At 39.0% G+C, this 14,467-nt stretch overlaps 1 protein-coding gene across 22 annotated transcripts in view; it reads right to left on the bottom strand.

The window, feature by feature from the left end:
• Positions 1 to 572: 572 nt before the first annotated feature.
• The window catches only part of PPIP5K1 (diphosphoinositol pentakisphosphate kinase 1), a 44,670-nt gene continuing 30,775 nt past the window's right edge, over positions 573 to 14,467 (bottom strand). For 20 of the 22 annotated variants that reach the window (XM_043555574.1, XM_043555582.1, XM_043555577.1 and 17 more), the window contains 2 exons: positions 6,624 to 6,737; positions 573 to 2,590 (listed from right to left, as the gene is read on the bottom strand). In XM_043555574.1, the coding sequence (XP_043411509.1) occupies positions 1,644 to 2,590; positions 6,624 to 6,737 (1,061 nt within the window). In that variant the 3' untranslated portion in view covers positions 573 to 1,643. The remainder of the gene's footprint in view (positions 2,591 to 6,623; positions 6,738 to 14,467) is intronic. The other 2 variants (XM_043555578.1, XM_043555586.1) reach the window with 1 other exon arrangement.

The following is a 14,467-nucleotide window of genomic DNA, read 5'->3' as shown; positions in this document are numbered from 1 at the left end:
GAAAGACCATAACCCCTTTATATCAACTCCTCCTTGACACTCACCCCAAATCATCAGAGTGGAAAATTAAGAGGGTGAATCTAAAGATCTGGTGAGAAGGCAAGTACCCACTGCTGCTTCACAGAAATAGAAACTCTGTCCCCGACAACACTACTCATTTAAGACATTTTAGGATGGTAGGCTGACTGCCATAGGGCCCTCCTGGGATGCCTGATCTCTTTTAATGTTTTAAAATGTTTATTTATTTTTGAGTGAGAGAGAGGCAGATTACAAGCAGGGGAGGGGCAGAGAGAGAGAGGGAGACACAGAATCATAAGCGGGCTCCAGGCTCTGAGCTGTCAGCACAGAGCCTGACACGGGGCTCTAACCCACGAACTGTGAGATCAGGACCTGAGCCAAAGTCGGTCACTTAACCAACTGAACCACCCAGGCACCCCCCTGATCTCTTTATTTTATAGTTCCTTCCCACTCAACAATAGCAGCTTTTGACTGGTTCAAATTAATTCAGTCACACATGATTGATTTATAGTCATATTCATACTTGAATTCACAAGGACATCATCACCACCATCAACATTTGTATTATTTCATATTTATTGAGCACTCATAATGTTCTGGCCACCCCACTGCAATGACTGCATTATTCCTCCTACCCATACCCATTCCCATCCCCATATCTTTGGGAAAAGCTTCATAATCACACCTGACCCTAAAGACATAACGATAAAACGAAAAACCTCTTGGGGACCCTGGAGTGTTTGGTCTTTGGCCAGTCTGTCCCTGGCACTACTACAGAAATATATATAATCTTTCCTCATGTCTGTACAATATTGATCTCTGCTGATTGCTTAAAATAGAACCTGATTTTCTCTGCTACAGCATCTCTTAAGCCAAGTAGCCCCACAACAAAAGGAGACCCAGCTTCACAGATTGGCCAAGAACCCCCAGAGCATTTTAAGTAGTTACTCTTAAAATTTTCACAGCAATCTAATACCTATTTTTCCCTAGAGCTATTGCCCAGAGGAACACTACTGGGGCAGAGGGGGAACTTGCGATGTTATATAAAACACCCATAAACCCAATCTAAAGATTAATGGCCACAATGGATGTTTGTTTGGGAAAGGGACTCTCTTTCCGCCCCCCTCCCCAGACATTTCAGACAGCCATCCTAGGCCCACCTGAGGAGTGCTAGCAAAGACAAAAATTTTCCTGAATGCACATATGGTCTAAGGGTACCTTGAGAAGTTGTGAATATTTCCCCAGAAAGCGGAGATCCGGGAGTCCCCTTTTGCACTTGATGTCCCCGGATGGTGTCTTCAGCAGTTAAGTGGCATTTCCTTTAACAATCTGGAATTTCTTGGGATGCTCAGAGGACGTTGGGTAATGATACTTCAGCCCACCCCTTTATGGAAATCCTATTCAAGTCTAATGGCCATATGAGGAGTCAATGGTTGCTTTGAACATGAAATTGGCTCCCCTACAAGCCCAGCTAGGGCACAGTTCTTGGCTTCATGCCAAGAGGACTGCTTCCTCAGACACCTCTGGTGAGATCCAAGGTCTTACACTGGTAGGTGAGTTAGCCAACAGAAAAAGTTGCTAGCTCAAATAGCTGGTATAGTGTGACACCACTAATGAGAACACGATTAATCACATGTTGCTGGTGGAAGGGGTGAGTGCTGGTTACAGGCTAGAGACTGGCTCTGAGGGTTTGGATCACTAGATTGATACTGGGCTTGGGGAATATCCTCTCCAGGCAGCTGGTCAGTCACCTCAGGGACCACCCAGGACTGCTGATTAACCTCAAGGACCTCCTGTACCTGCAGATCATCCTCCCCAGGAAACTCTTGGGATGGTTTATCTACCTCAGGAATGTCCTGAGACAACAGATTGATTGCAGAAGCCTCTTGGATTAGCCTGCCAACCTCTACAAAGAACTGGCATGACTCGCTGAGCTCCTCAGGGATCTCTTGGGCTGGCTTGCCAACTTCTACACCAATTTCCTGGACCAGGCCACCAACCCCTACAGGGAACCCATGGGCCAGCCTGCCAACCTCCACAGAGACCTCCTGGCATGGCCGGCTGACCTCCTCAGGGTTCTCCTGGCAAAGATGGCAAGCTTCCTCAGAGATTTTCTGGCACAGTTGGCTCGCCTTCTGGCATGGCTGGTGGATTTGAGGGACCTCCTGGCATATCTGGTTAACATTATCATGATCCTTCTGGCATGGCTGGCTGATGACAGGGACCTCCTGGCATGGCTGGCTGAACTCTTCAGGGATGTCTTGGCATGGCTGGCTGATGTCAGGGACCTCCTGGCATGGCTGACCGATCTCCTCAGAAACTTCCTGGCATGGCTGGCTGGTTTCCACAGGTGGTTCTTGTGAAGACTGGCTTGGTTCAATAGGCTCTTGAATCCCTTCAATGGGGAACTCTTGTTCTCCATTCCCAGGGAGCATCCCAAGGCCTTGATGTTCTTCAATCATGTGTGAACTTACAGAAGGTTGATCACTGAAGCCAAAATGGCAGTTACCATCCACTGCAGTAGGGGAGGAAGGACCAGCACTGGACACAGTACTGGAAGGACCACTGCTGTCTGTAAAGCAAAGTCAGGAAACCAAGTCAGGCAAGCTGGAAGAGTAGGTTAAATTCTATATATGTAGTCCAAATACCAGAATATACGGCCTATGTTAGTCATGTGTTGAGAAAAGAGGGTCTGATTCTTCCTAAGTTATGCAGATGCTCCTAAATTAGCCCAGCTCAGGAACTGTTGGTCTGGCATAATGTATACTATAGGAGTATACAGGAGCACTAAGGTATATCTAAGACTTCAGAAGAGAGTGCTAAGGCCTACGTCACCCAGTTCTTTCACAAATGTACCCCCACCCTAACTCCAAATTCCCATTGTCCCTCATTCTTACTTTGGAAGCATATCAACGCTGTATTCCAGTGGTTCATAATCAGGGGTATGTACCAAAACTATGGAATATTTAAAAAAATAAAAATTTCCAGGTTCCATCTCCAGAAATTCTAATTCTGTAGGTTTAGGGTAAACGTGTGGGGTAGAGGGGGAAAAAGGCAATACATTTTATTGAAACACTCCCCATTAAACCTGATGTACATCTTTTGTTAAGAATCATTTTTAAAAGACAATCAGCTTATTTCTGCAGCAAAGGTAATCATTCTTTATAGCCCAAGAGATAAGTAAGCAGGAGAATGTAGCAAAATCTTGTGAATCAGAACAGCAGGAAGGAAAATTACCTGAAGATGGAAGACTGCCATGGAATCTAAATGGCAGAAGTTCTTAATTAACCCTTCTAGGGGTCACTGAACTCTTTGAAACTTTAATGAAAGTCACAGATTATCTTCTTAGAAAAATGTACAGACAGGTATGCATATGGATATTCATACTATCTTCACAAATAATTCTTGGGGCTCAAAGACTTTACCCTGAAATCCATCCTGGATCCAAGGTTAAGACTTCTAAGTCTTGGAACACATACAGGTTTATGGATGTTATAGACATATACAACAACAACAACAAAAAAAAAACTAATTAGCTAGATACTGACAGTAATAAAATGAAGGTCTTAGAGTCTTCAATTACACTGTGGGACAATTCCTACCCCAATCTCTACTTCATTGACCTCTAGTAGCGGACTAATCTACTTTTCCTTTTGTAAATGTACTTATTGATAGTATTGTAATTTCATATATAAAACACTGTGATACCAATAATGATAGATTTTGGAAATAGGAAACCTGAATATCCTGTCATCAAGGAGAACCTGGGCAAGTTGGCAAGCCTGAGACTGCAAAGGCTGAATCAGTCATTGAGTTTAGGGTATGCCAGTTCTCTCTTTTCTTTACAGGACCACAGGAAGCATGCTTCAAGCAGGAAAGAAAGAGGAACATGGTTTGGGCCACCAAAGCCTATTTAGGGCAGACAACCCCTAAAGAAAATATTTACCAATGAGGCTACACATCTCATACTGAGTCCAAAGTCTGATGGTAGATTAAAAACAAGAAAAAAAAAGTTTCCCCAAGGATAGAAGTAGCTTTAATATTCAGCTAGTGGTCTGATTCGGGCAAATCAAAGAGGATAGACAGAAACAGAAGCAGGAGAAATATAAGGTTTCCAGAGCCAGCCAAAGCAATCTTGAGAAAGAACAAAGCTGGAGGTATCACAATTCCAGATTTCAAGATATACTATAAAGCTGTAGTAATCAAAACAGTACTGACACAAAAATAGATTCATAGATCAATGGAACAGAATAAAGACCCATGCTTATATGGTCAATTAATCTGTGACAAAGGAAGCAAGAATAAACAATGGGGAAAAACATTCTCTTCAAAAAATGGTGTTGAAAAAACTGGAAGGCTACCTGCAAAAGAAGGAAACTGGACCACTTTCTGACACCATACACATAAAGCAAACTCAAAATGGATTAAGGACCTGAAACAATAAAAATCCTAGAAGACAGTACAGGCAGTAATCTCTCTGACATTGGCCAAAGCGACATTTTTCTAGATATGTGTTCTGAGGCAAGGGAAACAAAAACAGAAATAAACTATTGGGACTATACCCAGATGAAAAGCTTTTGCACAACAAAGGAAACCATCAACAAAACAAAAAGGCAACCTACAAAATGGGAGAAGATATTTGCAAATGATAGATCCAGTAAAGGGTTAGTATCTAAAATACATAAAGAACTTCTACAACTTAACATCAAAATCCCCCAGATAATCCAATTTAAAAATGGGCAGAAGATCTGAATAGACATTTTTCCAAAGAAGACATACAGATGGCCAACAGGCACACACAAAGATGCTCAACATCACTAATCATCAGGGAAATGCAGATCAAAATCACAATGAGATATCACCTAACACCTGTCAGAATGGCTAGAATAAAAAAGACAAGGAATAACATATAATGCTGTATGTTAACTAACTGGAATTAAAATTAAAACTTTAAAAAAAAACAAGAAATAACAAGTGCTGGGAGGACATGGAAGAAAAGGAATCCCTGTACACTACTGATGAGAATGTAAATTGGTAGGGTCACTGCAGAAAATAGTATGGAGGCTCCTCAAAAAATTAAAAATAGAAATGCCATATAACCCAATAATTCCACCACTGAGTATTTACCCAAAGAAAATGAAAATGCTAACTGGAAAGGACATATGCATCCCTATGTTTATTGCAGCATTATTTACAATAGCCAAGATATGGAAACAGCCCGAGTGTCCATCAAGAGATGAATGGATAAAGAAGATGTATATATACACAACGGAATACTACTCAACCATTAAAAGTATGCAATCTTACCATTTGTGACAATATGGATGAACCTAGAGGGTATTATGCTAAGTGAAATAAGTCAGACAGAAAGACAAATATCACTGATTTCACATATGTGTGGAATCTAAGAAAAAAATAAACAAATAAAAAACAGAATCAGACCTAAAATACAGAAAACAAACTGATGGTTGCCAGAGGGGAGGGAGCTGGGGGGATGGGCAAAATGGATGAAGGGGAGTAGAGAATATAGGCTTCCAGTTATAGAATGAATAAGTCACAGGAATAAAAAGTACAGCAAAGGGAATATAGTCAGTGGCACTGTAACAGGGTTGTATGGTGACAGATGGTAGCTACACTGGTGATCATAGCATAACGTATAGACTTGTTGAACCACTGTTTTATAACATTGCATTATCCACTGTACTCAAAATAATAATATTATTATTAAAAAAAAAGATTTCCAGGGGCACAAAACCCATAAATGCTCCAGGAGAGAGGTAAAAGGAGCAACGGCAAGGTGAATATAAGAGAATCTGAAATTCAGGGGAAGAACCCTTGGTGTCAGGAAGGGATGTTTCTTCTACATACAGAGTGCCAATTCAGCATTTAACCCAATGCTGAAATATGAATCTTTGCTTCAGTCCTATCCAAATAAAATAATAAAAGCCATGTTTGATTTTCATTATTTTCTGGAGGCAGGCTGAATAAGGAAAGGATTTTTCCATCACTGGTGTCTGGGGCCCTTATACTCCCTCTGATTGTCACCAGTATCTCTCCTTCCCTGCAATTACCCTAAGAACTCCTTGTGACTCCACTGTTCACACTGTTACCAAGGAAAATTAGTGATAGGCTAGATATTATAAAGAAGAGATGGGAAAAAGCAGCACCTCAACTTGAACTAACAGCCAAGAACAGACAACTTTCGAGAAAGGATATGTAGAAAGTAATACAAGATACTAGTTTCTTTCTGCCAACTTTTCTATATATCCAGGTTTCCTCCAAGTCATCTATAGTTGAGAAAGCTGTAGAGACAAAATGGGAATCTGAGGAGAATGAAGTTTCCATCCTTTCTTCCCCAAAGGACCTTCTGGGACACTATCTTTTAGGAGTCTCTCTAATGAAATAGAGGGGCATGGAGAACGGAGATAATGAGATAAAGAGATCCTCCCTTCACCTTGGAAACAACAGATGACACTGCTTCCCCTACTGGTTATTCCTGGTCTTTCAACCTTCATCTTCATTTCTCTCATGACACAGATGTCTCATTCATCAATCCCTCCATCCCTCTTGGCCTTTGTCCAGGCAGTTCCAAAAGGATTACTTACACCAAGGGGGCTTCTCAGAGCGCTGCCGGAGTTGTAGGGTAGGTGAATGCAGAGTACGGGGTGGGGAAAATGGGCTATCTGAGGCCTGGTTGCTGTGCATAGAGTCAAAGAGGGCTGGATAGAGTGGGGAGAGAGAAGGAAGGAAAAAATGAGTTTGAGGAAGAATCCAAGAACCACAGGTTCTCAACATAAGCCAAAACAAACTTACGCTTTCTCAGGCTGAAAAGTAGTGTTTCCTAGGGACGCTTCACACAAACCATTTTTAATATTTTAAACTTTATATTATGAATATTTTCATTTTCTGTTCCACCCTATCTCCCCATTTTTAAAAAAAGTTGTTGAAAGACTAGTACAATCCATACTGATACATTCATCTCCTATATTTACCACATCAATGTGTTAACATTTTGCCCTACTTGTTTCACCCATTTCTTCACGCTGAAGTTCTTTTTTAAAAATGAGAGACATTATGAAACATTTCAGCTCTAAATTCATCAATATTCATCTCTAAAATATAAGGAATTTTTCCTACATAGCCACACACCATTAACAAACCTAATAAAATTTAATAGTAATACCCTAATATCATCTAATACCCAATTCATATTCAAATCTCCCTCAATTATTCCAAAAATGTCTTCTTTAGTAATATCCAGACATGAACCATGCATTACATTTTATTATGTCTCCAAAGTCTCTTTTGATCTGGAATATTATCCTCCCCCGCTCCCCTGCCACACACACCATTTATTTTCCTCACAGTGATTTTTTTTTAAAAAACAGGTCAGTTGTCTCACAGAAATATTGTTTCCCACATTCTGTATTTGTCTCATTGCTCCCTCATAGAATTGTTTAACTTGTTTCACTATTGCTTGTATTTCCTATAAACTGGAAGTTAGATATAAAAGGCTTGATTAGATTATTCAGTTTAAATAACTTTGGTAAGAATATTTTAAGAGGTGATCCGATGTACTTTATATCACATCATATTAGAGGCACATAATATCTCACTGTCCCACTAAGTAAAGCTAAGTTTACTAACTGGGTTTAAGTGGTAGCCACAAGATCTCACCATTGAAAAGTTTACTTGTTCTGATTAGAGGTAATCCTTGGGCACCATGCAAGTCAATCAACATTTCACTTAATTGTGTTAGTATCCATTAATGATCCTTAATTATTTAAATGGTGATTTTCTAGTTCTATCAATCCTCCAACATTTATTAGCTGGCATATTTTCTGTCAAGAAGAGCTTTCCCTGGGGCTATTTGATTACACTGAACTGCAGTTCTTACTGAAAAGGTAAAATAAGAGTTTATTTACTTCCAATTAGTTTTCAGAGAAAAGAGGTAGTGAAAGTATTCTCCAATTGTGGCAGATGAGAATTATTTTATTTTTGCCCTCTTTTTAGTAGAATTACTTATTATTTATTATGAGCTTGTAGATTTTTATATATTCAGTGTACTTTAAATTATTTTTAAATGCTAAAATGTGGGGTGTCTGGGTGGCTCAGTCGGTTAAGCACCCAACTTTGGCTCGGGTCATGATCTCTAGGTTCATGGGTTCAAGCCCCGCATCAGGCTCTGTGCTGACAGCTCAGAGCCTGGAGCCTACTTTGGATTCTGTGTCTCCCTCTCTCTCTGCCTGCCCTTTGTCTCTCTCTCTCTCTCAAAAATAAATAAACATTAAAAAAATTTTTAAATGCTAAAATGTTCTGATTCTGGTCAGTGGGAGCCTCTTCAGGGCTTGATCACTTCCTTGCTTTGGTTATAACATGACTCAGGACCACCTTGTAATTTCCTTGTTCTAGACCATGCATTCTCAACAAAATTGGTTCTGGTGAGGGTAAAAAAAATCTTAGCTATTCTGCTGGTTTGTGGTCCATCACATGGTCACAGACCATAAACACATATGTATTGTATATTTGTGGTATTAAAATTCCATGTGGTGGGGGCTACAAGGGGAAAAACTAAAAGACTCTGGGGATGGAGTATGAACATTGGATTTCTTTTCACTTATTTAGGTCTTCTTTAATTTATTCAGCAATGTTTTGTAGTCTAACGTGCAGAAGTCTTTAAACTTCTTGGTTAAATTTGCTCCCAGGTATTTTATTCTTTCAGATGTTATTATAACTGGTATTGTTTTCTTAATTTCCTTTTTGGATTGTTCATTGCTGTTTACAGAAACACAATAAATTTTTTTTTAATTTTTTTTTTCAACGTTTATTTATTTTTGGGACAGAGAGAGACAGAGCATGAACGGGGGAGGGGCAGAGAGAGAGGGAGACACAGAATTGGAAACAGGCTCCAGGCTCTGAGCCATCAGCCCAGACAGAGCCTGATGCGGGGCTCGAACTCACGGACCGCAAGATTGTGACCTGGCTGAAGTCGGACGCTTAACCGACTGCGCCACCCAGGCGCCCCGAAACACAATAAATTTTCGTGAGTTTATCTTGTACCCTGCAACTGGGCTGAATTTGTTCATTAGTTTTGGAAGGGTTTTTTTGAGGATTCTTTGCTTTTTTTCTATATAGGGCCATATCCTCTGCAAATAGGTTTAATTTCTCCCTTTCCAATTTCAATTCCTTTTTTTTTTCTTGCCTAATTACTCTGCCTAAAATTTTCAGGACAATGTTGAGCAGTGGTGAATGTGGGCATCTTTGTCTTATTCTTGAATGTAGAGGAAAAACTTTTAGTCTTTTGCCATTGAGTATGATGTGTGCTTTTGGTTGTTCATAAAGGCCCTTTATCATGTTGAGGAAGTTTCCTTCCATTCCTAGTTTGCTGAGTGTTTTTTTCATGAAAGGGTATTGGATTTTATCAAACGCTTTTCTATGTCAATGGAGATGACTGTGAGTTTTTCCCTTTGTTCTTTTATTTTTTATTTTTTAAAAGATTTAATTTTTTAGGGGTGCCTGGGTGGCGCAGTCGGTTAAGCGTCCGACTTCAGCCAGGTCACGATCTCGCGGTCCGGGAGTTCGAGCCCTGCGTCGGGCTCTGGGCTGATGGCTCAGAGCCTGGAGCCTGTTTCCGATTCTGTGTCTCCCTCTCTCTCTGCCCCTCCCCCATTCATGCTCTGTCTCTCTCTGTCCCAAAAATAAATAAACGTTGAAAAAAAAAAATTAAAAAAAAAAAAGATTTAATTTTTTAACTTGTAAAAATAATGATAGAACAATTTTTTAAGTTTATTTATTTATTTTGAGAGAAAGCATGCACACATATGGGGAAGGGGCAGAGAGAGAGAGAGAGAGAGAGAGAGAGAGAGAAAGAGAGAAAGAGAGAGAAAGAGAGAGAATGAATCCCAAGCAGGCTGTGCTCAGTGTGGAACCTGACTTGGGCTCAATCACATGACCGTGAGATCATGACCTGAGCAGATATCAAGAGTTTGATGCTTAACTGACTGAGCCACCCAGGTGCCCCTTTTAATTTTTAAATATTTTTATTTTTATTTTAGAGAGAGAGACAGTGCATGCAAGCAGGGGAGAGGGGCAAGTTGGGGGGGGGGTGGAGACAGAATGAGAAAGAGAGAGAGAGAGAGAGAGAGAGAGAGAGACTCTATGCTCAGCACAGAGCCCAAAGCAGGGCTCAATCCCATGACCCTGGGATCATGACATGAACTGAAATCAAGAGAGGAACACTCAACCAACTAAGCCACTCAGGTGCCCCTCTTTTTGTTCTTTTAATGTAGTGTATTACATTACACGGACTGATTTTCTTATGTTGAATCATACTTGCATTTTTTTTTTTCACTCTTGCATTCTTGAGGTAAATCTCACTTAGCCAACTTGCTGTTGGATTTGGTTTGCTAGTATTTGGTTGAGAATTTTTGCTTCTCTATTTATAAGGGATATTGGTCTGTAGTTTAATTTTCTTATGGTGTCTTTATCTGGCTTTGGTATCAAGGTAATGACGGCTTCATAGAAAGTATTTTCTCCTATTCTATTTTTTGGAAGAGTGTGAAAAGTATTAGAGTTCTTATTAACTATTTGGTAGATTTCACCAGTGTAGCTATCTTGTCTTGGACTTTTCTTTCTTGAAAAGTTTTTCTACTGATTCAGTCTTTTTCTCTCTTACAGGTTATGTTCAGATTTTCCATTTCTTCTTGGGTCAGTTTTTATAGTTTCTGTGTTTCTAGGAATTTGTTCATTTCATCTAGGTTATCTAACTCATTGGCATATAATTATTCACAGTGCTCTCTTATAATCCTTTTTATTTCTGTAAAGTCAGCAGCCATGTCCCCAGTTTTATTCCTGATTTTGGTTATTTCCATCGACACTTGATTTTTCTTAGTCTAGTTAAAAGTTTGTCAATTATGTTAATTTTTTTCAAAGAACCAACTTTTGGTTTTGTTGATTCTTTCTGTTTTCTATTCCTTCCTTCTTTTGTCTTTGTTCTAATCTTCACTATTTATTTTCTTCTACTAGCCTTGGGTTTAGTTCCTTAAAGTATAAAGTTAGGTTTTTGGTTTACCATCTTTCTTGTGTTCAAATGTAGGCGTTTACAGGCATAAATTTCACTCCTAGTACTGATTTTGATGCATTCCATAATTTCTGGAATGCTGCATTTTCACTTTCATTCATCTCAAAGTATATTCTAACTTCCCTTGTGATTTCTTCTTTGATGCATAGGTTAAGAATATGTTTAATTTCAGGGTGCCTGCGTGGCTCAGTCACGATCTTGAGGTTTGTGAGTTTGAGCCCCCATCAGGCTCTGTACTGACAGCTCAGGGCCTGGAGCCTGCTTCAATTCTGTGTGTCCCTCTCTCTGATCCTCCCCCCACCCTTTATCTCTCTCTGTAAAAAATAAACATTAAAAAAAACCAAATGTTTAATTTCTCCATATTTGTGAATTTTCCAGTTTTCTTTCTATTAATGATTTCTAGCACCATTCCAGTGTGGTTAGAGAGGATATTTGGTATGATTTCAATTTTTTAAAATTTATTTTTTTGTGTCCTAGCATATGGTCTATCCTGTAGAATATTCCATGCGCACTTAAGAAGAATCTCTACTTGTTGGTGATGGAATGTTCTATATGTCTGTTAAGTTTAGCTGGTTTATAGCATTATTGAAGCTGTTTCCTTACTGATTTTCTGTCTGGTTTTATCTATTATTAGAGGTAAGATATTACACTATTATCATAGAACTATCTCTCCCTTCAATTCTGTCAATGTTTGCTGCATATATTTGGGGACTCTGTTGTTTGGTGAGTATATGTTTATAATTTTTGTTGTGTTCTTGATGAACTGACCTTTTTATCAACATAGAGTGACCTTCTCTGTCTCTTATAACAATTTTTTATTGACAGACCATTTTGTCTGACATTGGTATAGCTACCCTGGCTCTCATTTCGTTATTATTTGCATGGGATATCTTTTTCTATCCTTTCACTTTCAACCTATTTGCATCTTTGGATCTAAAGTGAATTTTGTGTAGATAGCATATAGTTGAGTGACTTTCTAAAAAACCATTTTGTGAATCCCTGCCTTTTAATTGGAGAGTTTTATTCATTTACATTTAAAGTAATTACTGATAAGGAAGAGCTTAATTCTGCCATTTCACTATTTGTTTCTATACAGCTTATACTTTATTTTTTTCCTCCTTTGCTCCATTACTATCATCTTTGGGTTTAATTGATTTTATGTAGTGTACCATTTTGATTTCCTTCTCATTTCCTTTTCTGTATATTTTCTAGATATTTTCTTAGTGATCACCGAGGAGCTTACAATTAATATTCTAAATTTATAACAATCTTGTTTGAATTGATGACAATTTAGCTTCAATAACATACAAAAACTCTGCTCCTATAAAGCTCAGCCCTCACCTTATGTTGTTACTGTCACAAATTATATCTTTATTTATTATATGCCCATTAATACAGACTTGTGATGATTGTTTTATTCATGTTAAGTTATATATGACACAAAAAGAGAAGTTACAAACCAAAAATACAGTAATGCTGACTTTTATATTTACCAATGTAGTTACCTTTATTTTGGCATGGTATCAAGTCACTATCTAGTGTCCTTTTATGTCAGCCTCAAAGGCTACTTTTAGCATTTCTCAGAAGGTGTTAATTTCTCTTTCATTTCTGAACAGTTTTGCTAGATAAATAATTATTGATTGACATTTTTTTTTAAGTTTTTTTTTTTCAATGTTTATTTATTTTTGGGACAGAGAGAGACAGAGCATGAACGGGGGAGGGGCAGAGAGAGAGGGAGACACAGAATCGGAAACAGGCTCCAGGCTCTGAGCCATCAGCCCAGAGCCTGACGCGGGGCTCGAACTCCCGGACCGCGAGATCGTGACCTGGCTGAAGTCGGACGCTTAACCAACTGCGCCACCCAGGCGCCCCGACATTTTTTTTTTCTTTTAGCACTTTAAATATGTCATTCTACTGCTTTCTGGCCTCTGTGATTTCTGATGAGAAATTGGTTGTTAATCTTACTAAAGATCCCTTGTATGTGACAAGTTGCTTTTTTCTTACTACTTTCAAGATGTTCTGTGTCTTTTGACAATTTGATTATAATGTATCTCAGTGGATTTTTTTTTTTATGTTTATTTTTGAGAGAGAGAGACAGAGGTGAATGGGAGAGGGGCAGAGAGAGAAAGAGGCACAGAATCCAAAGCAGGCTCCAGACTCTGAGCCGTCAGCACAGAGCCCGATGCAGGGCTCAAACCCACGAACCATGAGATAATGACTTGAACCAAAGTCGAGCGCTTAACTGACTCAGGTCAATTGACCCAGGTGCCCCTAAGTGTGGATATCTTTGAATTTATCCTTAGTGGTGTCTGAATTATTTGGATGTATAGATTTGTGTCTTTATCACATTTGAGAAGTCTTCAGAGCCATTATTCAAATATTTTTTCTGCCTCTCTCTCTTTCTGGGACTCCCACTATGAATATGTTGGTATCCTTGATGGTATCCCACAAATATCTTTGGCTCTGTTCATTTTTTTCATTCTTTTTTCTTTCTCCTTCTCAAAATGGACACTTTCAAATGACTTATCTTTATTTTGCTGACTCTTTCTTCTGCATGCTCATATCTTCTAAGAAACCCTCTAGTGAGTTTTGCGTTTGTTATACTTTTCAGTCCCAGAATTTCTGCTTGGTTCCTTTTTATATTTTCTATCTCTTTAATGATATTCTGTATTTGCTGAGACATTCTCCTGATGTCCTTTAGTTCTTTGTCCATGGCTTCCCTTAGCTCATTAACCATATTTAAGATAGCTAATTTAAAATATTTGTCCTAGTGAGTGCTTCCTCAGGGACTGTTTCCATTAATTTCTTCTGTGAATGGATCATATTGTCTTGTATCTTTGCATAGTGTATAATGTTTTGTTGAAAACTGGACATTTTGAATGATGCATTAGCTCTGAATATCAGATTATTCCCCCTCCTTAAGGTTTGTTTTCATTGTTTGCTGTAGGTTGTGGCTGTTTAGTGATTTTTCTAAACTCTTCTTGTGAAGTCTGTCTTCTTTATCATATGTAGTCTCTGAAGTCTCTGTTCCTTTAGCTTGTTTCACAACTAGTGTTCTGACAAGGATTTCCTTGAATGCCAAGAACCAAAAGAAGGGGAGGGGAAGATGGGGGGAAAGAAGAAGGGAGGGAAGGGGAGTTCTCTCAGCCTTTACAGATTGGTTCTGTGTTGAGGTATTCCTTCAACAGTTAGCAAAACTGTTTACAACTCCCCCTTGGTCTTCACTTCTTGCTTGTGCCAAGTACACAGTTCAACCAGAGGTAAAATTTTAGGGTCATCTTGTGTGTTTTCTGCACATGTGTCCCTCCCTAGGCATGCAAATGGCTTCTAAATTCCCCAGCATATGTGGGTGCCTTTGAATGCTTTAAT

This window comes from Prionailurus bengalensis, chromosome B3 (genome assembly GCF_016509475.1).
Source record: "Prionailurus bengalensis isolate Pbe53 chromosome B3, Fcat_Pben_1.1_paternal_pri, whole genome shotgun sequence".
Taxonomy (NCBI): Eukaryota; Metazoa; Chordata; class Mammalia; order Carnivora; family Felidae; genus Prionailurus; species Prionailurus bengalensis.
This window is presented reverse-complemented; position numbering and strand designations above follow the sequence as displayed.